This window comes from Ailuropoda melanoleuca, chromosome 12 (assembly GCF_002007445.2).
Source record: "Ailuropoda melanoleuca isolate Jingjing chromosome 12, ASM200744v2, whole genome shotgun sequence".
Lineage (NCBI taxonomy): Eukaryota > Metazoa > Chordata > Mammalia > Carnivora > Ursidae > Ailuropoda > Ailuropoda melanoleuca.
In genome coordinates, this window is record NC_048229.1 from 36,956,762 (window position 1) to 36,977,442 (window position 20,681).

The 20,681-nt window shown below is 48.5% G+C and overlaps 1 protein-coding gene and 1 pseudogene across 1 annotated transcript; both read left to right on the plus strand.

Annotated features, from left to right (window-relative positions):
* Positions 1-4,326: 4,326 nt before the first annotated feature.
* Positions 4,327-5,252, plus strand: LOC105241174 (annotated as a pseudogene).
* A 13,624-nt stretch (positions 5,253-18,876) lies between these two features.
* SYCN (syncollin) lies at positions 18,877-20,532 on the plus strand. The gene is made up of 3 exons (XM_034639015.1): positions 18,877-18,994; positions 19,186-19,512; positions 20,366-20,532. Exons 1-3 carry the CDS (start codon positions 18,882-18,884, stop codon positions 20,373-20,375), a joined length of 450 nt encoding a protein of 149 aa, XP_034494906.1. The 5' UTR covers positions 18,877-18,881; the 3' UTR covers positions 20,376-20,532.
* Positions 20,533-20,681: the final 149 nt, after the last annotated feature.

Genomic DNA, 20,681 nt, shown 5'->3' on the forward strand with positions numbered 1-20,681 from the left:
TATCTCACGCAGCATAATGCCCTCAGGGTCCCTCCATGTTATCACAAATGGCAAGATTCCCTTCATTTTTATGGCTGAATACTATTCCATTGTTCTATATATACTATACCTTCTTTATCCATTCATCCACTGATAGACTCTTAGGCTGCTTCCATGCCTTGGCTCTTGTAAATAACGCTGCAATGAGCACAGGGGCGCGTAGATCTTTTGAGTTAGTGTTTTCGTTTCCTTTGGATAAATACCCAGACGTGCAATTGCTGGATCATATGATAGTTCTATTTTTAATTTTTTTTAGGAACCCCCACACTGTTTTCCATTGTGGCTGCATCCATTCAGTTTTTCAAAAGGAGCCCCTAAATGGTGTGAGCTTCAAGCCCCGCTAATCCCAGATCTGCCTCCTTGAGTAAGAGCAACTCAAACCAGTCAATTCATGCTGAAAAGAGTTTGCATAAAGGCTGAGCTGCTGTAACAAAGAGACCCTCAAAGCAGTGGATGAAAAAAACTCCACAAAAGGGTAAGGCTCTACCACCCCACAGCCTCCAAGGGAGTGGTCCATTTGGCAGGATGTCTCTACCCAGTCTTCCAGGGACCCATTTTTTACTGCTCTACAATCCCCGAGAGCAGGCATTCTTACCCATTTTCATGCATTGGACCTCATGACAGACTTGCAAAGCTTCTCAAAATAAAAGAAAATACACAGGACAAAGAAATCCAATTTTTCTTGTAATGCAGTTATCAAAATATTTTTTAAAACCGTGATATAGTAAGTTATGTGCTTCTTCACTAATGCATTAAATAAAAAGTCACTTGTGGCAGCTTTAATAGCTACTTTAACTTAAAAGTAGTGATGAGCATAAATAATGTCTCAAGATGCCTGTTGGAAAATAACATAATACGAAAATATCTGAAAATATCTTTCAGTGACAATGTCACAAGTTCTGCTTACACCGTTGTGGTTTGTTGCCTGCATTTGTTAACAGACGTGGGGTAGACTGAATAGTGGGCCCCAAAGATGTTCTTGGTCCCTGGAACCTGTGCCTCTATTTCCTTACACAGTAAAAGAGGCTTTGCAGATGTGATTAAGTTAAGCATCTTGAGATGGGGAGATGATTCTGAGCTGTTCGGGTGAACCCAGTGCAATCACAGGGGTCCTTAGAAAAGGAAGACAGGAGGGTCAGAGTCAAGAGCAGGGGGAATGATGCCGAAAGCAGCAGACTGGAATGCTGTGGGGGAAGGAAACATGAGTCAAGGAAGGCAGGTGACCTCTCAAAACTGAAAAAGGCAAGGAAACGGATTCTCCTCTGAAGTCTCTAGAAGGAACCTGTCCCAACCTGCCAACACCTTGATTTTAGACTTCTGACCTCTAGAACTGTAGGAGTATAAATTCGGGGAGTGTTTTTTATTTCGTTCCATCGGTTAGGTAATTTTTAAAATTTTTTATTGTGGGGGCGCCTGGGTGGCTCAGTCGTTAAGCGTCTGCCTTCGGCTCAGGGCGTGATCCCAGCGTTCTGGGATCGAGCCCCACATCAGGCTCCTCTGCTAGGAGCCTGCTTCTTCCTCTCCTACTCCCCCTGCTTGTGTTCTCTCTCTCGCTGGCTGTCTGTCTCTGTTAAATAAATAAATAAAATCTTAAAAAATTTTTTTTCATTGTGAAGAAGACACAGATTTATCATCTTGGTCATTTGTAAGTAGACAGGTCAGTAGTATTAAGTATCTTCACACTGTTGTGCAACCAATATCCAGAACTTTTTCATCTTACAAAACTGAAACCCAGTATGCATGAAACAACAATTTCTCCTTCCCTCTCCCCCAGCCCCTGGCAACCACCACCCTACTTTCTGTCTCTATGAATTTACCAACTCTAGAGACCTCCTATAACTGGAATCCTACGATACATTTATTTTTGCGACTGGTTTGTTTCACTTGGTGTCATGTCCTCAAGGTTCATCCATGTTACAGCTTATCACGTGTCAGAATTTCCTTTTTAAAAGCTGAATAGTAGGAGTGCTAGGGTGGCTCAGTTGGTTAAGCGCCAGACTCTTGGCTTCGGCTCAGGTCATGATCTCAAGATCAAGAGACCGAACCCCACGTTGAGCCCCACAATGGGCTCTGAGCTCTGTGCTCAGTGAGGAAACTGCTGAAAATTCTCTCTCTCCCCCTCCCTCTGCCCCTTCCCCCCAGTGAATAGAATAGAATAGAATAAAATAAAATAAAATAAAATAAAATAAAATAAAATAAAATCTTTTTTAAAAAAAGCCAAATAAACATTCTATTGTATGTACAGCCCACATTTGGTTTGTCCAGGCAACAGGTGATGGACAACTTGCATTGTTTTAAGTCACTAAGTTTGTGGTGATTTGCTACAACAACCATAACAAAGTAATATTGGAAGGAAATGTCAAATTTCAAATAGAGATTAGTGAAAATTAAGATTTTTTTCCTGCCCTTCCAAATTTACAGGCCCACCCTGAATTCTTATGCTCTGATGTTGTTCTCATCTGCACAGCAGCAGGGACTGGCTCTTAGGCATGTACAGGTTATAGGATGTCAGAAGGGGGAAGAGAGGCAGACCACCTGCCATGTTTGAAGGCCTAGACCTAGGGAAGCTAGAGTCATGTGGCCACACCTCGCACAGAGGGTTCAAGAAACCGAGTCTTGGGTTTGGTGACCCAGACCAACCTCCATCTCAGAGTCAAGTGACAGAGTGGGGCCAAAAACTCAACACCTCTGAGGCAGGAGGTGGAGGGGTTCGGGTCTGGGTGCCAGGCAAAGGTGTTAGTCCTTGGCTTGCATCTGCTGTACAAAGTCGGCAAGGCTCTTTACCTCTTTGAACTACAGCTTGCTCATTTATAAGGTGAGAGAGGGGTGCCTGGGTGAATCAGTCATTTCGGTGTTCGACTCGTGATCTCAGCTCAGGTCTTGATCTCAGGGTCATGAGTTCAAGCTCTGCATGGGGCTCCACACTGGGTGTGGAGACTAGTTAAATATATATGTATATATATTATGTATTATAATAGATATGTGGTGAGAGAAAGCATGGTACCCACTAGAAAGTGTGGAAATTCATTATTCTCGGGGCGCCTGGGTGGCTTGTCGTTAAGCGTCTGCCTTTGGCTCAGGGCGTGATCCCGGTGTTTGGAGATCGAGCCCCACATCAGGCTCCTCTGCTGGGAGCCGGCTTCTTCCTATCCCAATCCCCCACTTGTGTTCCCTCTCTCGCTGGCTGTCTCTCTCTGTCAAATAAATAAAATCTTAAAAAAAAAAAAAAGGAAATTCATTATTCTTGTCTGGGGAAAGCCTCCAGCACAGGGAGGTGCCAGGGGGAGACTTTCTCCATTGTGTTCACTTTGCATTGGCTGTTCCCACTACCTGGCTGTTCCCTCACTCCCTCCTTCAGATCTTCAATCGGATGTCACCTTCCCCAACTGTCTTACAGCATGCAACCCCTTCTCTGCATACCTGGCTCCATCTCCAGCTTAGTCTTTCTCTAAAACACTTGTTAGTAGCTGACTTCATATACATTTATTACATTGTTATTGTCTGACCCTCCCACTGGAAAGTCAGCGCCATGAGGGGTAGGGAGGTTTGTGTTTTGTTCACTGCTGGATCCTTCATGCCTAGAACCGTGCTGGCCTGTAGGAACTAATCAATGAATATGTTCTTGAATCAGTGATTGGCTGATTGACTGAAGGAGGAAATAAAGGAATGAGTTCCTTTATTCCACAATCAGCTGAGTCCTTTGAAGACCTCAGCTGCACCTGAAATCCTTAGCAAACACTCATTCCCATCTCATATTGGTGTCAGATGGAGGGGGGCAAGGAGGGCTACCTTTTGCTTTCACTCTTCTGTCTTGGCCTTGCTGACTCTCTGTTCCCTCTACAGTGGCTCCCTGGGTCATCTCCCTACTGTAAACGGCCTCCCTGCAGAAGCCTCCAGCTCCTTCCTGGAGATACTTTCTGGGTATCCCCTCATTGTCTGCTGTCCACATTTGGGCATGAGTGCCCCCCCCATCCAGGCACCAATAACCCCTCCCCATGGGGCTGAAGCCGCCCCAGTCCTGAGGATTGCCCCGCTCCGGAAGTCACTTTCCCATGTCAGTTTCCCTTTCCCAGGCTCACCTGGCTTACCTGGCCCCACCCTGCTCCCTGGCTTCACCAGCCTGGGGCTTCCCCTGGCTCCCAGCACAGCCCTGCCCGTCTGTCCAGGCTAAACGTGGCAACATGGAGCCGAGGCAAGAATTATCTCCCAGGAGGAGGTGGAAATTGACAGACATTGTCATTGGGGACAGAGCTGAGACCCAGAAGGGGAGACTGAGGCCCCAGGGCAATGGATCCCAGGACGGCAGCCATATCTTCCTCTTGGCGAAAGAGGCTTAGGAGCCAGGAATGCAGCCTGGTGAGGGGCCTTAAGAAGGAGAAGGACACCTTTGTGAGTGTCCCTTTTGTTGCTTCTGCTGGGGGCTGACCTCTGCCCTTGCTCTCCAGGAAGAGTCGCTCTCCCTGAAGGCCTGGAGCTGCCGCCCCCGCCTCTTCCTCAGGACCTGGGACCTGCAGCAGCTACAGGTGAGGGGACAGTCAGGTCCAGCCCTGCCCTCCCCTGGCCCGCTCCTCTGGCTGCTTAGGCCACCCCTCACCTTCTCCTTCTCACGTGTCCCTCTCTCCTCGCTCTCCCCACCAGCACCACACACTGCTTCCCCTCCCTGAGCACACTGGCTGTGCCCTCTCTCCTGTCCCCTTACTGTCATCTTCGCCTGTCCCTTCCTCAGTCCTCCCCACCTGTCCTCTCTCATGTGTGACTCTCTCCTGTCTCTGTCTCCCGTCCTCAGGTGTGGGAGCACCCCGTGGCCTTGGAGGCTGAGCTGGCCTTGACCCTGAAGGTCCTGGGGACCATGGCTGCACGACACCCACTCTGAGCTCAGAGCACCCAGGCCATGTTTGTGGGTTCTGGGCCGGGGTACCTCACCCCTCTGTCCCAGGCTCTGCTTCACATACCACCCTCCTCAGCCCGCGGCAGGCACCTGGCCCTGAGGTCACCTCCAGCACTGGTTGCACTGACTCCAGGAAGCCTCAAAGAAGGTGAGTAACCAGGGAGTGACCAGTGTCTGGGGACAACGGGGAGCCCAGATGACAGGCAGCCACTGACCCAGTCCTTCCTCCCCACAGGAGTCCCTCGGCTGCCTGGAAGCCTCTGTCATGTTCAACCTCTTCCACCTCCTCACCCGGGACCTTCACCAGGACCTGTGTTGCCAGTGAAGACCCACGTATCTGATCCCTGAGACCCTCCTGCAGCAGGTCCCTTAGATATTATTTAAGCACCAACTATCTTCCCTAGATTATTGCCTCCAGATCCCTACTTATGAAGCCCCCAACAGATGTTTATTCTTGTGCTTTTCCTGAAACGTGTGAAAATAATTTGTCGACCTTGACCTTGTTTATAGGTGACTCTGTAAAGGACTACACGACTGCACAAGTGACTGTGGCCCCCTGAGTGTGTGTGTGTTGGGAGGGGGGAGAGAAAAGGAAGGGGGAGGGGGAGAGAGAGTATGAAAGAATGAATGAGGAATGATGGGCTCACTAAGGATGCCTTCAGCTACGAGTAGTGAAGGATTTTATCACAAGCATCTTCAACATCACAAGCAATCATGATACCCAGTAATAAGACATGGGTCAGATCAGTGTGACTATGGCTTTATCATGAGCCTAAGGTCTGTATCTGAGTATTTCTAAGGGTATGTGTCAAACTTGTGTTTGTGGTTCATTCCCCTAAACCCACTAGGGTTCCAAACCTGGAGTGACTATGGTCAGGGTGGAAATCTCTGGGGAGAAATGTCAGAGTTGTGGCCAAAAAGTCATTTAAGTTCCACCATGGACATTGTTCTATGCAGACAATTGTGCCATCTGCAAATGGTTTTATTTCTTCTTTTCCACTCTATATGCTCTTATTTCCTTTTCTTGCCTTATTGCACTGGACAGAACCGCAGTACCATGTTGAATGAGAATGGTGAGAGAGGGCACCTTTTCCCTTGTCTAGGCAGAAAGCCTTCAGTCTTTCACCATTAAGTATAATGTTAACTGTGGGGGTTTTGTACAGGCTCTTTATCAACTTGAGGAAGTTCTTCTTCATTCCTACTTTTCTAAGAGTTTCAAAAAATCATGAATGGGTGTGGAAGTTTGTCAATTTTTTTCTTCATTGATTGATATGATCCCATGGGTTTTTTTCTTTAGCCTGTTTTGGTGGATTATACTAATTAGTTTTCAAATACTGAACCTGTCTTGCATCCTTGGATGAACCCCCTTGGATCACAGTGTATAATTCTTTGATCTTTTGCTGAATTCTATGTGCTAAAGATTTGTGTGTCTAAATTCATTACTTATTTTTGTGTGAGATAACAAATTCACCTCACTTTTTAAGCCAGTTGAGTTAGGACTCTCTGTTACTTGCAGTCGAAACATCCTTAATGATACACATGGAAGTGAAAGGTGAGTTTCCCTCAAAGCTGAAGAATTTTGGCTGCATGGAATTATTCTGTCTCCATCATTCACTGGGACTGTCATTGCTGTAAAGCTTCAAAGTGTCCTTGTATTCACTCTGTGTGGAAGGGTCAGGAAGATCAATAATCTGGGGCTACAGTCCAGGGACCCAGTCTCTTCTGCCTGCCCCTATCTCTGTGACATCACTATTTCTTTAAACCTCTGTTTCTTGAACATTTCACCCCAGCTCTTTCCAATCTCTGTTTTCGCATATCCACTACTCCATCACTTCTTCTCTCTTTCCAAACAGACTGCTTTGCCCTCTACCTTATAGAAGCTGCCAGGTAGAAATTCCTCCTCATGTATACCACCCTCCTACCTGCCCCCACACATCCCTTGCTGTCTTGTCACCATGGATGAGCTGTCTTTCTGCCTAATTGGGGCCAGTGCCCGATCCTGGACCCTCCTATTTAATTCCTCCATAAATTACCCCTCTCTTATCCTCTATTTTTCAAAATTTCCTGTCCACTAGTACCTGCCCATCATAAGGCTTGCCTTTTATAAGATCCCTTCCTTAGTCCATACTCTTCTTTCCAACTATATCTCCATCTTTCTTTTCCATTGGCTCCACTTCCTTACCTATTCCAGTCTCCATACCCCTTACAGTTCGCTTCTGCCCCTAAAGCTCCACCCAACACCAACAATCTCTTCATAGCTAAATCCTGAGACTGCTTCTCCGGTTCTCTCCCCAGATGGCCCCTCAGGAGTGTAGTACCCATTCTTCACCAATTCTTTCTTTTAACTCTCTCCCACTTTGATTTTTGTGATATTACACTTTTCTTGTCTTCCTTCGACTTCTGGCTGTTTCTTTTCAGCCACATTTACTGCTTCTCTTTCTTCTTCCCACCTCTTAAATACTGGAGTTTCTCAGAGTCCTGCTCCTCTTCTCTCTTCCCTCCTTATAGTCTCTCTGTTGTTATATCATACATTCCTGTATGCATGATATACATTCATAAATACACGGATTCACCAACCACTTTCTTGCTGATTACTCTTGCATCAGTCAGCATTAGACTGGGTTATACCATAGTAACAAATGACCCTCAAATTTCAGTGGTTAATAACAGCAAAGATTTATTGCTCATTCATACAACATGATCATCATAGGTAGAGTCTCAGTTCTTCACTGGAATCCAGGGTAAAGGTGCAGCCCCAACTGAGATATTGCTGGTTTTAGAGTAGAGAGATTAGAGTGTATGATGGTCTGTGCACCTGCTCTTAGAGCATTGCTCTGAAATGATACACACCACTTCACTTCTACCTCCATTTCATTAGACAAAACAAGTGACACAGCCAAGCCTCATGTCAGTAGGGCAGAGATTTATAATTTCCCCCCAATAAATGGATTCCTCACTTTAAAATGTAACAAAATAGTTTGAATGATAAGGGAGTCTAACACATCCTAAATTCATATCTCCAACTCTGGTTTCAAGGACAAGGACAAATTAGCTTTGTTCTTGGGCACAGAAAACAGCTCAAGTTCAGATCCACACTGGACCACCTAATAAGCCAGTAGCAACAAAAACTCTGATTCTAAAAGCTCCCTTGCCATCTTCTGAATAATCAATAGAAAGAGATTGGCTTGTGGAAACCCCTCTAAGAAGAGCTAGTCTACGGTGCTGAGAGGGCAGCGCCACTGGCTGCTCTCCATGGTTCTGAACACTACTGTCTGCCAGAGCAGGGTGGTTTCTTTCATCCTTTGGCTCTTAGTGAATGCCTGTTAACTTTTTCAGGACTTATAGGTAATGGTTGTTGTTTTTCTTTATTTTTTTTAAGATTTCATTTTGGGGGCACCTGGGTGGTTCAGTCAGTTAAGCGTCTGCCTTCAGCTCAGGTCATGGTCCTGGAGCCCAGGGACTGAGCCTCAGGATCAAGCTCTGCATTGAGCGTCCTGCTCAGTGGGGAGTCTGCTTCTCCCTCTCTCTCTGCCCCTACTCCACCCCCCACACTGTGCTCTCTCTCTCTCTCAAGTAAATAAACGAAATATTTAAAAAAAGATTTCATTTATTTACTTGAGATAGAGAGCCTGAGCTCTGGGGTGGGGGGTGCAGAGGGAGTGGGACAAGCAGACTCCCTGCCAAGGTGGGGAGTCCAATGTGGAGCTGATTCCAGGACCCTGAGATGGGTCCAAAATCAGTGTGAACTGTTAAGCCAATGATGTATCTCTAGAAGTGGCAATGTGTCAGTTCTCAGTCTAAGCCTTAATAAGACTCACAAGGGTTTCCACTTGCCCTCCTGAGCTCTGGTGATGGCAATAAGAGCTCCCCTGGCTTGCTGCTGTCCCTCAGCCTGACCTCAAACCTGAGCCAGCCAGACCCACAGCTTGAAGCAGAGCCACCCAGCAGAACCTAGCCTGAATCTGCCAACCCCAGAGATGAGCAGAGCCATCTCCAGCTGGTCTGCAGATGCTAGGATAAGTAAGTGGTAATTGTGTTTTTAAGATTTTTGTGGTTGCTTATTATACAGCACAAACTGACTGATAGAACTCCCAAACTTTGATCTTCAGACCTCACCCCTGAACTCCAGGCTTATACATCAAAGTGACCACTGAACAACCTGATTTGGATGTTCAATGGACTTCTCAAACTTATCATACCCACAATGTAACTCCTGCTCTTCTCTCTCTAAACCTTTACTTCTGTAATCTTCCTCAGCCCATTAAATGGCAGCTCATCTTTTCAGACCCCCAGGTGAAAGACCTTGGAATCATCCATGGCTCCTTTCTTTTCTGTCATTTCCCACATCTGGTTAGTAAATCTAGCTGTAAGTATATGCTAAATCTGACCATTTCTTACTCCCTCCACTGCCCCTACCCTGGTCTTGTCCACCTTCTCCCACCTGGATTATGGCAGCAGCCTCCTCCCTAGGCTCCCCACTCTTGCCCCAAACTCCCAGTCTGTTGCCCATACACAGCCAGAGGGACCCTGTGAATACCTGAGTCGGGTCAGGACCCTGCCCTGCTCTCTCCTGGCTCCATTTCAATCAGAGTAAAAGACAAAGTTGTTATATAAGGTCCCACATGACCTGCCTCCATGACCTCTCTGATCCCATCTCTTCCCCTCTTCCCACCTCTCTGCATTCTGGCCACAAAAATTCCTTACCATTTCTGAAATAGTCTTTTGCTCTTGCAGTTCCCTCTGCCTGGCATGCTCTCACCCCAGCATTGCCATAGCTCCCTCCTTCCCCTCTTCAAGTCTTTGCTCAGATGCTTCTTCCTAAGCCTTCCCTGGCCACTCATTCAAAATTGTTCCTACCCTGTTCCATGCTCTCTGCTTGATTCACTTTTCTCCATAGCATGTACACCATGTGGCATTCAGTCAACTCATTTATTTTACTTTGTTTATTGACTGTCTCCCCAAACGGAATCAATCTCCACAAGGGCAATGGTTTTTGTCTGCTTAGTTAAGCCAATTACCCCCCTCCCCTGCCCCCAAATGTGAGTGGTATGACATGTCATTTCTGGGCTGACCCATTCTTCACCTGCTTTTTCCTATGACCAGAGACTGGCAATGATCCAGGTGTTGTCTGAGTAAGGACAATAACAGGCGGAGCCCCAAACTGACCTGTGATGAGCACCCAGGGTGGGAAGGAAATAAACCTTTGCAGATGTCAGCCCCTGAGGGCTACTTGTTACTGAAGCAAAACTCAGCCTGTCTTAACTTACAGGTTATTGTCACCAACCCACTGAGTGTCTATGAAGAGTAAATGAGAACACGTGTGTAATGTCTTTGGCAGAAAATCCAGCACATAGTAAGGGCTCCAAAAGTGGGCACTATTACTGGTATCACTTTTATTATTGCTACCGTCATTATTTTCAATTTTACTACTACTATTTTTGGGTGTATCAACACCAGTCAATCTAATCCAGCCCTTGCCTTCTGGAAGCCCCCTCCCCCTGCTCCCCATAATCACTTTTTTAAAAAGGTGAGGTACAATTGACCTATAACATTACATTAGTTTCAGGTATACAACATAATGATTCAATACTGGTATATATTGTGGAATGATCACCAAATAAGTCAAGTTAACATCCATCACCATACATGGCTACACACTTTTTTTCTTTTGATGAGAATTTTTAAGATCTACTGTCTTAGCAACTTTCAAGGTTTTAATTAATTAATTTATTTATTTTTGAGAGAGAGAGAGAGAGAGAATGAGCTGGGGGAGGGGCAGAGGGAGAAGCAGACTCCCCACTGAGCGGGGAGCCCGATTCGGGACTCAATCCCAGGACCCTGGGATCATGACCTGAGCTGAAGGCAGACACTTAACTGACTGAGCCACCCAGGCGTCCCTGCAACTTTCAAATATGTAATATAGATTATTAACTGTAGTCATCATGCTGTAATTACAATCCCACGACATTTATTCTATAACTGGAAGTTAGTACCTTTTGACCCTTTTTACCCATTTTGCCCATGTTCTACCCTTGCCTCTGGCAACCACTGATCTGTTCTCTGTTTCTATGAATTTGGTTTTGTTTGTTTCTATAATCCACATATAGGGGAGATCCTACGGTATTTGTCTTGGTGTGATTTATTTCTTAGCACAATGCTCTCAAGGCCCAACTATGTTGTCGCAAATGGCAAGATTTCCCTTTTTTATGGCCAAATAACATTCCATCATGTGTATATACCACATTTCCTTATCCATTCATCCATCGATGGACACTTAGGGTGCTCCTATGTCTTGGCTATTGTCAATAGCGCTGCAATGAATGAGAGGGTGCAGATATCTTTTTGAATTAGCATTTTTGCTTTCTTCAGGCAAATAACCAGGAGAGGAAGTGCTGGATCCATAATCACTTTGATTCCCAGGAAGACTTTAGCCAACCCCCTATTTCTCAGGGGATCTCCTGCTCCAGTGACTTCTAGGGAACGGGAACTGTTTGGCACGGTCACTATACTCATTTCCTGTGGCTGGTGTAACTAATTACCACAAACTCAGTGGCTTGCAACAACACGATGTACTCTCCTATAGTTCTAGAGGCCAGAAGGTGGAAGTGAGATTTCAAAGGCTAACATCAAGGTGTTAGCAGGGCTGATTCCTCAGGGAGGCTCCAGGGAAGAATTCACTTCCTTGCCTTTTTCAACTTCTGGTGGCTGCCTGCATTCCTGGGCTTGTGGCCCCTTCCTCATCTTCAAAGCACATCACCCCAATCTCTGCTCTGGTCATCACCTCTTCTCTGGAGTCAAGTCTTCCTCGGGTGCCCTCTTATAAGGACATGTGTTTCCGATTAGGGTCCACCCAGATAATCCAGGACAATCTCCCCCACCTGAAGATCCTTAACACAATCACATCTGCTACGTCCCTTGTGCCAAATAAGGTTACATTCACAGCTTCTAGGATTAGTACATGAATATCACTGGATGCCATTAATCAGCCTACCACAGCCCGTCTTCTCTCTACCATACCCAGGTCGTGGATAGGCTGGACTCCCTTTTTAACTCTCCTGCAGATCTGCGTCCTATCTGACTCTCTGTCATCCCTCGACCTGCCTCTTACCCAAGCTTTGTAACCATACTTTAATATCCATTCTTTCTTTAGTAACAGGAAACTTGACCTGTCATCCCGTAAATGGCTACCGTGGATCAAGACAGCTTCCGGTGTCATCACATGCCCACCTGCGGCTGAGTTCTGACAGCAGGACATAGATAGCAGTATCGTGTGGTACTTCTGGGTGAGGCATTCCTTCCCCCTCCCTCCCATTCTCCTCCATTGTCTGGGATGTGGATGTGAAGGATGGAGCTCAAGCAATCATCCTGGACCATATAGAGGAAGCCACATATTGATGATGGAGCAAGAGTATGGAAGGAGGTTGGGCCCTGACACTGGAGCCCCAGACAGCTTGGGTGGTTGCCTCTCTTCCTACAAAAGAAAATCCTCCTCATTTATAGTAAAACAATGTTAATCTGTGCTAGGCAGAATAATTGCCCCCCAAAGATGTCTATGTCCTAATCTCCAGTCCCCGTGAATATGTTATGTTACATGGCAAGGGGGGTTAAGGCTGCAGATGGAGCAAAAGCTGCTAATCAGGGCACCTGGAGGGCTCAGTCGGTTATGTGTCTGACTCTTGATTTTGGCTCAGGTCACAATCTCAGGGTTGTGAGATCGAGCCCCGCGTCAGGCTCCGTGCTGGGCGTTGAGCCTGTTGAAGACTCTGTCTCCCTCTGCCCCCACCCCCACTCTGCATGTGCTCTCTCTCTCTCTTTCAAAAAAAAAAAAAAAAGAAAAGAAAAGAAAAAAGAAAAACTGCTAACCAGCTGATTTTAAAATAAGGAAATTATCCTGGGTTATCTGAGTGAGTCCAATGTGATCACAAAGATCCTTGAAAGTAGGAGAGAGGGCAGAAGAGGGAGTCCAAATCAGAGAAAGGTTTGAGGATGCTATGTTGCTGGCTTTGAAGGAGGAAGGCACCACAAGTCAAAGAATGCAAATAGCCTCTAGAAACTAGAAAATGCAAGGAGATGGATTGTCCTCCACAGAGGAGTGCAGTTGGGTGGACACCTTGATTTCAGCCCAGAGAAACCCATTTTGGATTCCTGACCTCCGGACCTGTCAGATAATAAATCTGTGTTTATAAAACACCAAGTTTAAGATCACTTGTTATGGGAGCAATAGAACACCAATGCATAATTGATTCAGGCTTCTTCCCCTGAACCTTTCTCTGTCTGTAAGGCTTCTGATTAATAATAATAATCAAAACCAACACCAACACTAACAGTTAACATACCGAGAACCTTCCGTGTGCCTGACGCAATCTCAGCAGGCTACACTTATTATCTTAGGTAAGCCAAAAACACTCCTACAAAGGAAGTGGAAAGCCTTGAGTACAAACGTGGGAAAAGAAGAAAGGCTGAATATAAGCAACCTAAACATCTGTCTCAAACGCGAGAACAAGAATGGCACACATACAAAAAAATTCCAAAGAAAGTAGAATGAAAGAAAGAAAATCCAAATGCACAATAGAAACCAATGCTATTCATATTAACGAAGATCAAATTAAAGAAAAAACCACATATGCAATAGAGAGGAATCTACACAGCTAAACGTTGGTTATCGTCGGTAACTTGAAAAGAAAGACTAATATAATGGTTGCAATTATATCTTAAAACTGATCAAGGGAAAAAAAAAGAACGTACCAATGCCTAACATAAGCAATAAAAAGGGAAACGTAGCTATAACTAACTTTTGCGTATTATCCCCACTTCACACACGAGGAAGCCGAAGCTAACAGGGGTTGTCCAACGTGCCCAAGTTCGCGGGGCACGTAGATGGCAGAGTCGGGATTTGAACCTGCGCTCCAGCACTCCCAGCCCGTCCGGGGAATCTCCGTGCTCTGGCGCCATCTCGCGAGGGCTCCCAGCCTCCCCTAACCCCGCGGGCGGCCGGCGAAGCCCCGCCCGGCTTCGGGCTCCGCCGAGGGTTTCACCGCGCACCGGCGCCCGCGCCCGCACCCTCGACCGCACCCACGACCGCACCTGCACCCGCAGGGACTCTTGGGCCAAAGCTGTTCCTGCCCCGAGGAGTTTCAGACTTCATTTTCTCCACAGGCCTCCTGAAATTTCGCCGGAGTTTTCTCTTTCCATTGCAACCGCTCCCCGGCGTCTCCCTGGCCTTGCCCACCTCTGAATTCCTGCCACGCTCTCCTGGGGCCAGGTGCCTGGTTTGCAGCTGTATCCTTGCTATATCGGTCTCATCTGGGAGAGCCACTTAGCCACTTAGTGGCCCCCGGCAGCCTGGCAGCACCTGGGAGCTTGCCGGAAGTGGAGAGCCTAGATCCTCAACCGAGACCTGTTGAATCGGCATCTGTATCTTAACAAGACCCTCCCCGCCCCAAGGAATTTGCGGCGCCCTGAAGGTGGAGTAGCCCTGGCCTAGACCACTAGGGGGACATGGGACCCGGGGAGACCTGGAAACGAGGCGCCTCACCTGGGCAGGTGTATTTGAGTAAATGGTCTTCAGTCACGTCCTGAAGTTACTTGATGACTGAGGTTTTGTCTGTGTTGGAGAGGATTCAAGTTCATTGGAAGCATTTGGGTTCCAGTCACCTTCTCACGAGGCTCCACCTGGGTCTCCCAAGACATGTCCCCCTTTCTATTGCTAATGGAATGTTTTAATCAGGAAAATTATATGAAACACCTTTTACAGGAGCTGAGCAAGTTGAGGTGTCAATACAGAAAATTCTAGATGGCAATAAACCATCAGGGACATAGGAAACCTTAGAAGACCAACGCCTTAACCCAGTGGTTCTCAAACTCTAGCAGGCATTGAATCCCCAGGAGGGCATTTAAAATTCAGATTGCTGAGCCTACCCTCTTGAGTTTCTAATTCAAACCACTTGGGTGAGGCTGAGAATTTGCATTTCTTTTTTTAAACAATTTTATTTGTTTTTCAGAGAGAGAGAGAGAGAAAGCACAAGCAGAGAGAGGGGCAGCGGGAGAAGGAGCCTCCCTGGTGAGCAGGGAGCCCAATGCAGGACCCTGGGATCATGACCTGAGCCGAAGGCAGATGCTTAACCGACTGAGCCACCCAGGCACCCAGAATTTGCATCTCTAACAAGTCCCCAGGGGACGCTGATGCCACTGGTCTAGAGACCACACTTTTAGAATCACTGTTTCCAAACACAGTTACGGCTGCTTTGGAGGGTCATATTAGCCCTTAAGGGTTATATAGGAATAATCCCATTCAGTGCCATATCGAGGCAGAAGCGTAGTGAGTTCCCATGATCCAGTGTGAACTTAAGGACTGACCTGAATATTTTCCTGTAATTATGCAACAGACCGCATTTTGTTGAAACTCTGTGCCACCTGTAGTGTTCAGGCTCAGGTATTGCCCTCATGGAGACGAATACTTTCTTTTTTTACTAGTGGCAATTTCATGGGCATACCAGTCTCCTTTTTTATGGTCTTGGGGAAAAGGTGGAATTAAGTTTGTGCGATCTGAAGAGAAGACTTTTTCCTTATTGTACGAATCAAAACGTATCCGCGGATATTAAAGAAACCCTGCTATTCTTCCCACTGTGTTCCCAGAGTCCTTTGCCGCGCCCGTTTTAACGCTTTTCACATTGTGCTCGAATTATTGATTTACCGTCTGGCTTTTTCAAAGGCCCATGGGTTCCTCAAGGGCAGGTCATCCTTCCATTTTTTGAAGAAAAAAAATGGGGGAAAAAAGGAGATGTTTATTTTTCTTCTATTTGCCCAGTTTGTGTTCATACACACTGACGGAATTGCTTCTGGACGAAGATGGCTTGTGGGTGCTCCCTCTGGCCCCACAGATCTGTGTATGGGGTTTTGTGCTTTTGGGATTTCGCGGGGTGCGGGCTGGGAGTGGTTGAGGCCTGGGGGCCTGTTGGTGATGGTGGGTGTGTTTCTGTTGGGGGCACATTGTCTGGGACGGTGCTTCTCTTGGACTGTGTGTCCCAAGCAGGTGTCTACACTTCAGTGTGTGCTGTTCTCTAGGACTCACGAGTGAGGCTCGGTGACCATCATCAGGTTGACTGTGTCACAGGGTGTCCCTACCCCCCTGCCCATGTATGTGTCCCTGGATTGGAGATGCTGTGCACTCACCCTGGGTCTCCATGGGTCCTCGCTGATGCTGGCTGTGTGCTGTGGCCGCCTGGGTCCTGGCTTCCTGTCCCTGGGTCTTCTCCCTATCAGGGTCTCCTTGCCGTCCCATGTGGCTACAGTGTCTGATGCCCTTGTCAGCCGCACTACACTTACCTGCGTCCATCCCTGAGTCCAGGGCTGGGCAGAGCTGGGAGGGTGGGGGCTCTGTGTCCCTGAGGTCAAAGAGGCCGGCTGGGAAGTGAGCGGCTGGAGATTAGATTTCGTGGGCTCACAAGACGAAAGGAGGGAGAAGGATCCAGGGCTGGTTTGGGACAGGGCCAGGCCAGGATCCAGGGTCTCAGAATCATGGAATAGTCCTAACAGCTCCTGTTTACGGAGCATTTTCCATGTACCAGGCACTGTACTTGGTGCCTTATATATTTATATCGACAACTGTTTTCACTCGGTATTAAATATTAAGTGTTTATATTTACAAAGAACAATGATGTGGAGTGTTCCTAATGTTTATGAATGATATTTTATTATGTCACCTATAGATTTCTTTTTTTAAGGATTTTATTTATTTATTTAGAAAAAGAGACAGAGAGCATGAGTAGGGGGGTGGGACAGAGGGAGAGGGAGAGAGATCTTTAAGCAAACACCCTGCTGAGCAGGGAGCCCCATGTAGGGGCTCAATCCCAGGACCCTGGAATCGTGACCTGAGCCAAAGTCAGATGCCCAACCAACGGAGCCACCCACCCAGGCGCCCCAGTTCTAGGTTTCTTTATATAATAATTTTCTATTATCGTTTTCTGTTATACCATTGAAGGCAGGAGGAGACCGAAGCTCAGAGAGTTGCGTTCACTTGCCTAAGGTCACTCAGCAAGGTGACGGGGTCAAAATTTGAACCTACTTCCAAGTGTTTCCAGCCTTTGGCTCTTCGCTACGGCATTAGCCTGACAAATGCGGGAGACAGCGTCCGGGGGAGGAGGAGGGGATAAGAGCAGATGGGCGCTCATGTTTCCTTGTGCTGCTTTACATTTATTGAGCACCACACTAAGCGCTGGCATAACAATAGTGATGGCGAATGCTCACATGGCACTTGGCAAGGGCCCTACTATTAGTGCTGTCATGTGGATTAACTCGCTTACCCCTTATACCAGCGTCCTGAGATGGATACCATCCTTGTCTCCCTGAGGCCCGGAGGTGGAATCAGGTGTGGACAGCTTAAGGAGGAGTTGGGGTTTGGCCCCAGGCAGCCTGGCTCCAGAGGCTGTTCCTTTGCCCCATTCCCCCTGCACTTTCTATTGTCCCTTGTAATCTTCATAACCATCCTATGGAACAGGAAGAAAATATCACCCATTTTACAGATGAGGAAACTGAGGCCTAGATTTGGCCTTACCCACAGAGCCCCAGTCTTGAACCACTGTTTGTCTGATCAGTTCATCCACGCCTGACTCGGTGCTCATCTGGCAGGAGGCCAGGAACTCCAAAGAGTCTCCGGAGGGCCTTGGCCAGGCCTCCAGATGCCCAGCTTCCTGTCCCACTCTGAGGTCCCAGCCTCTCTACCCTTCCTGGGCCGCTCAAGTTTTCCTTTGGCTTGTGTCATTTTTGCTTGCTGATTGGTAACTGCTTATCATATGTTACAAGAATTGTCTATTTTTCCCCAGGTAAAGTTTTTGCTTAGTCTGTATTGCGGTGCTAAAGTTTCACATTTTAGGGGCGCCTGGGTGGCAGCGGTCGAACGTCTGCCTTCGGCTCAGGGCGTGATCCCGGCGTTATGGGATCGAGCCCCACATCAGGCTCCTCTGCTATGAGCCTGCTTCTTCCTCTCCCACTCCGCCTGCTTGTGTTCCCTCTCTCTCTGGCTGTCTCTATCTCTGTCGAATAAATAAATAAAATCTTTAAAAATAAATAAATAAAGTTTCACATTTTATACAGCTCGATAGGTCCTCTGTTTATTTTATAAATTCAAGATTTCCAATCTTCGTTAAGAAAATCCCCTGGCTCCTGGGGAGTGGGAGTAGGGGATGGAAGCCTCCTCTTCCTTCCCTCTCCCCCTCCAAGGCTTGTCTTTCTTGGGGGTGGCGGGGGGGGGGGGTTGTCTGATATCTTCTTGTCAATTTGTAAGCACTCTTCATATATTATAGCTGTTAATTATATCCTGTCTCAAGCGTTGCGATTTTTCCTCCCAAGCCTTTTGTGCATCGTCTTGCAGTGGTTCTTAAGTGTTGTGCAAATATGTCTATATCACAGACTCTGGGATTCCAACCTTGGTTGGGAAGCTCTCCTGCTCCGGAGGGGGCGGGATCTCTCTCCTCATCTCCTCATCTCCTCCCCTCCTCTCCCTTCCCCTCCGGGGCCCCTCTCTCCTTATCTCCAGCTTCTCCTTTCCCAAGGTTCAGTGTCCCAACGAGCCTGTAGATCCAACGCCTCCCCCTCCTCCTCCGTTGGCCTCTCCTCGGTTGGAAAGGGGGGTTTTCCGATCCTTGTCAGTTTTTAAGAACTTTTCTTATGTATACTATTAACCTTATGCTACCTTCTGTATTACAAAAGACTCATTCTCAAGTCCTGTTGACTTTTTTGTTTTATAATGTTGTTTGCCACGAGAAATCTTAAGCTACTAAATTGTACATAAGTATGTCCGTGTTCATGGAATGTGGGTCTCTGACCTAGGTTAGGAAGGTCTCCCCGCCCCGGGAAGGGGGTGGGGGGTGGGGAGTGCCTCCTTATCTCGCAGCTTCTCCCTTCCCACGGGTCAGGCGCATAAAAGAGCGCGGGGACGAGGCCCCGCAGTGTCGCCATGTCCCCGCTGTGCCCCCTGCTGCTGGCTCTGGCCCTGGCGGCCGTCCCCGGCGTCCGAGCGGCCTGCCCGGCGCCCGCGGACCTCAAGAAGCCGGACGGGGGGGCGCCTGGGTGGCACAGCGGTTAAGCGTCTGCCTTCGGCTCAGGGCGTGATCCCGGCGTTATGGGATCGAGCCCCACATCGGGCTCTTCTGCTATGAGCCTGCTTCTTCCTCTCCCACTCCCCCTGCTTGTGTTCCCTCTCTCGCTGGCTGTCTCTATCTCTGTCGAATAAATAAAAAATAAAATCNNAAAAAAAAAAAAAAAAAAAAAAAAAAAAAAAAGAAGCCGGACGGGACGCGCGCCTGCGCCAGGCTCTACGACAAGAGCGACCCCTACTACGAGAACTGCTGCGGGGGCGCAGAGCTGTCGCTGGAGCCGGGCGCCGACCTGCCCTTCCTGCCCTCCGACTGGGCGAACGTCGCCTCCTCGCTCGTGGTGGCCCCGCGCTGCGAGATCACCGTGTGGTCCCAACGCGGCAAGTCCGGCAAAACGCGCAAGTTCTCGTCTGGCACCTACCCGCGCCTCGAAGAGTTCCGCAAGGGCATCTTCAGCGACTGGTCCAACACCATCGCGTCGCTCTACTGCAGGTGCCCGCCCGGCCCCGCCTCCACCCGCGGCCCCGCCTCCACCCGCGGCCCCGCCTCCGCGTCCACGCCGCGCGGACCCGGGCCCCCAGGTCCCTCGGCCCCTAATCCCCGCTGGGAGTCCCTAGAACCAATCCTGGAGGTCCCCCTTTTGCTCCCCCAAGCCCATGCCCCTCGGATCTCTCGGACACAACTCTGGGATTCCCAGACTCAGAAGCTGACCCCACCCACCCCCTTAGCACCCCAACCTCCATTCTGGGAGCACCTGCCTCCCACTTTCCTGCATTCTCCACCTGCCAACCTACCCAGAGCTGCAGTCCTAGGCCTAGGTTGGGGAACGGGGAGCCATCAATCCTTTCACCCTGGAGCCCCCAGAACCAAAGCCAGTCGTCCCAGATCCCGCAGCAACCGGAGCCAGCTCTAGGACTCCCAGACTCTAAACTGACCCACACAAGACCCCAGACCCAGTTCTAGGAACACCCTATCTACCCTCATGCTCCCCACCCACGTAGGCCCTCTAGATGAGACGCAGCCCTGGAAACCAGTCCCAAAGTCCCCGTTGAGGTTCTGGAGCCCCCAGATCCAACTTCGGGGGCCCTGAGCCCACTGTGCACTCACATATGGGAGCTCACAGACCGTGGGGCCCTAAATCTAGGCCTAGCACTCTCCAAAACCACCTCACTTGTCCCTCTTCCCACCACAAGAGCTCCAAGAGCTCCCAGGACGCCTAGCTCCTGAACTTGGAGCCCAGCCCTCCACCCCATCTCAGGCGTTTCGAACCCAACCCCCCCCACACACACCGTGGATCTCCGAGCCCCTGGCACCCCCCTGGTGATAATTTTTTATTCTGTTGCAGGTGTTACTGATGGCTTAGAGATACTTCCTCTCCAACCCCACAGGGGGCAGAGCCCCTCAACTGGCCTTGTCACTGGGGTCTGCTGAAGGCCCCAAGTCCCAAGAGGAGAGAACTTTCTGCCTACCCCCCCGCCCCACCTTCCCTGCAATATAGCCCTTGTGAAGTTAGCCCTGTCTGCCATCTGCTTGTGCTTGGGACCCAAGTCCACACAGGACAGGGGTGGGATGGGGGAGAGAGCAGGGTGGTCATGCCTGCATCAGCCCATACCTGTGACAATGCTGTAGATGGGGTCATACACAGATTCGGCCATGAATTT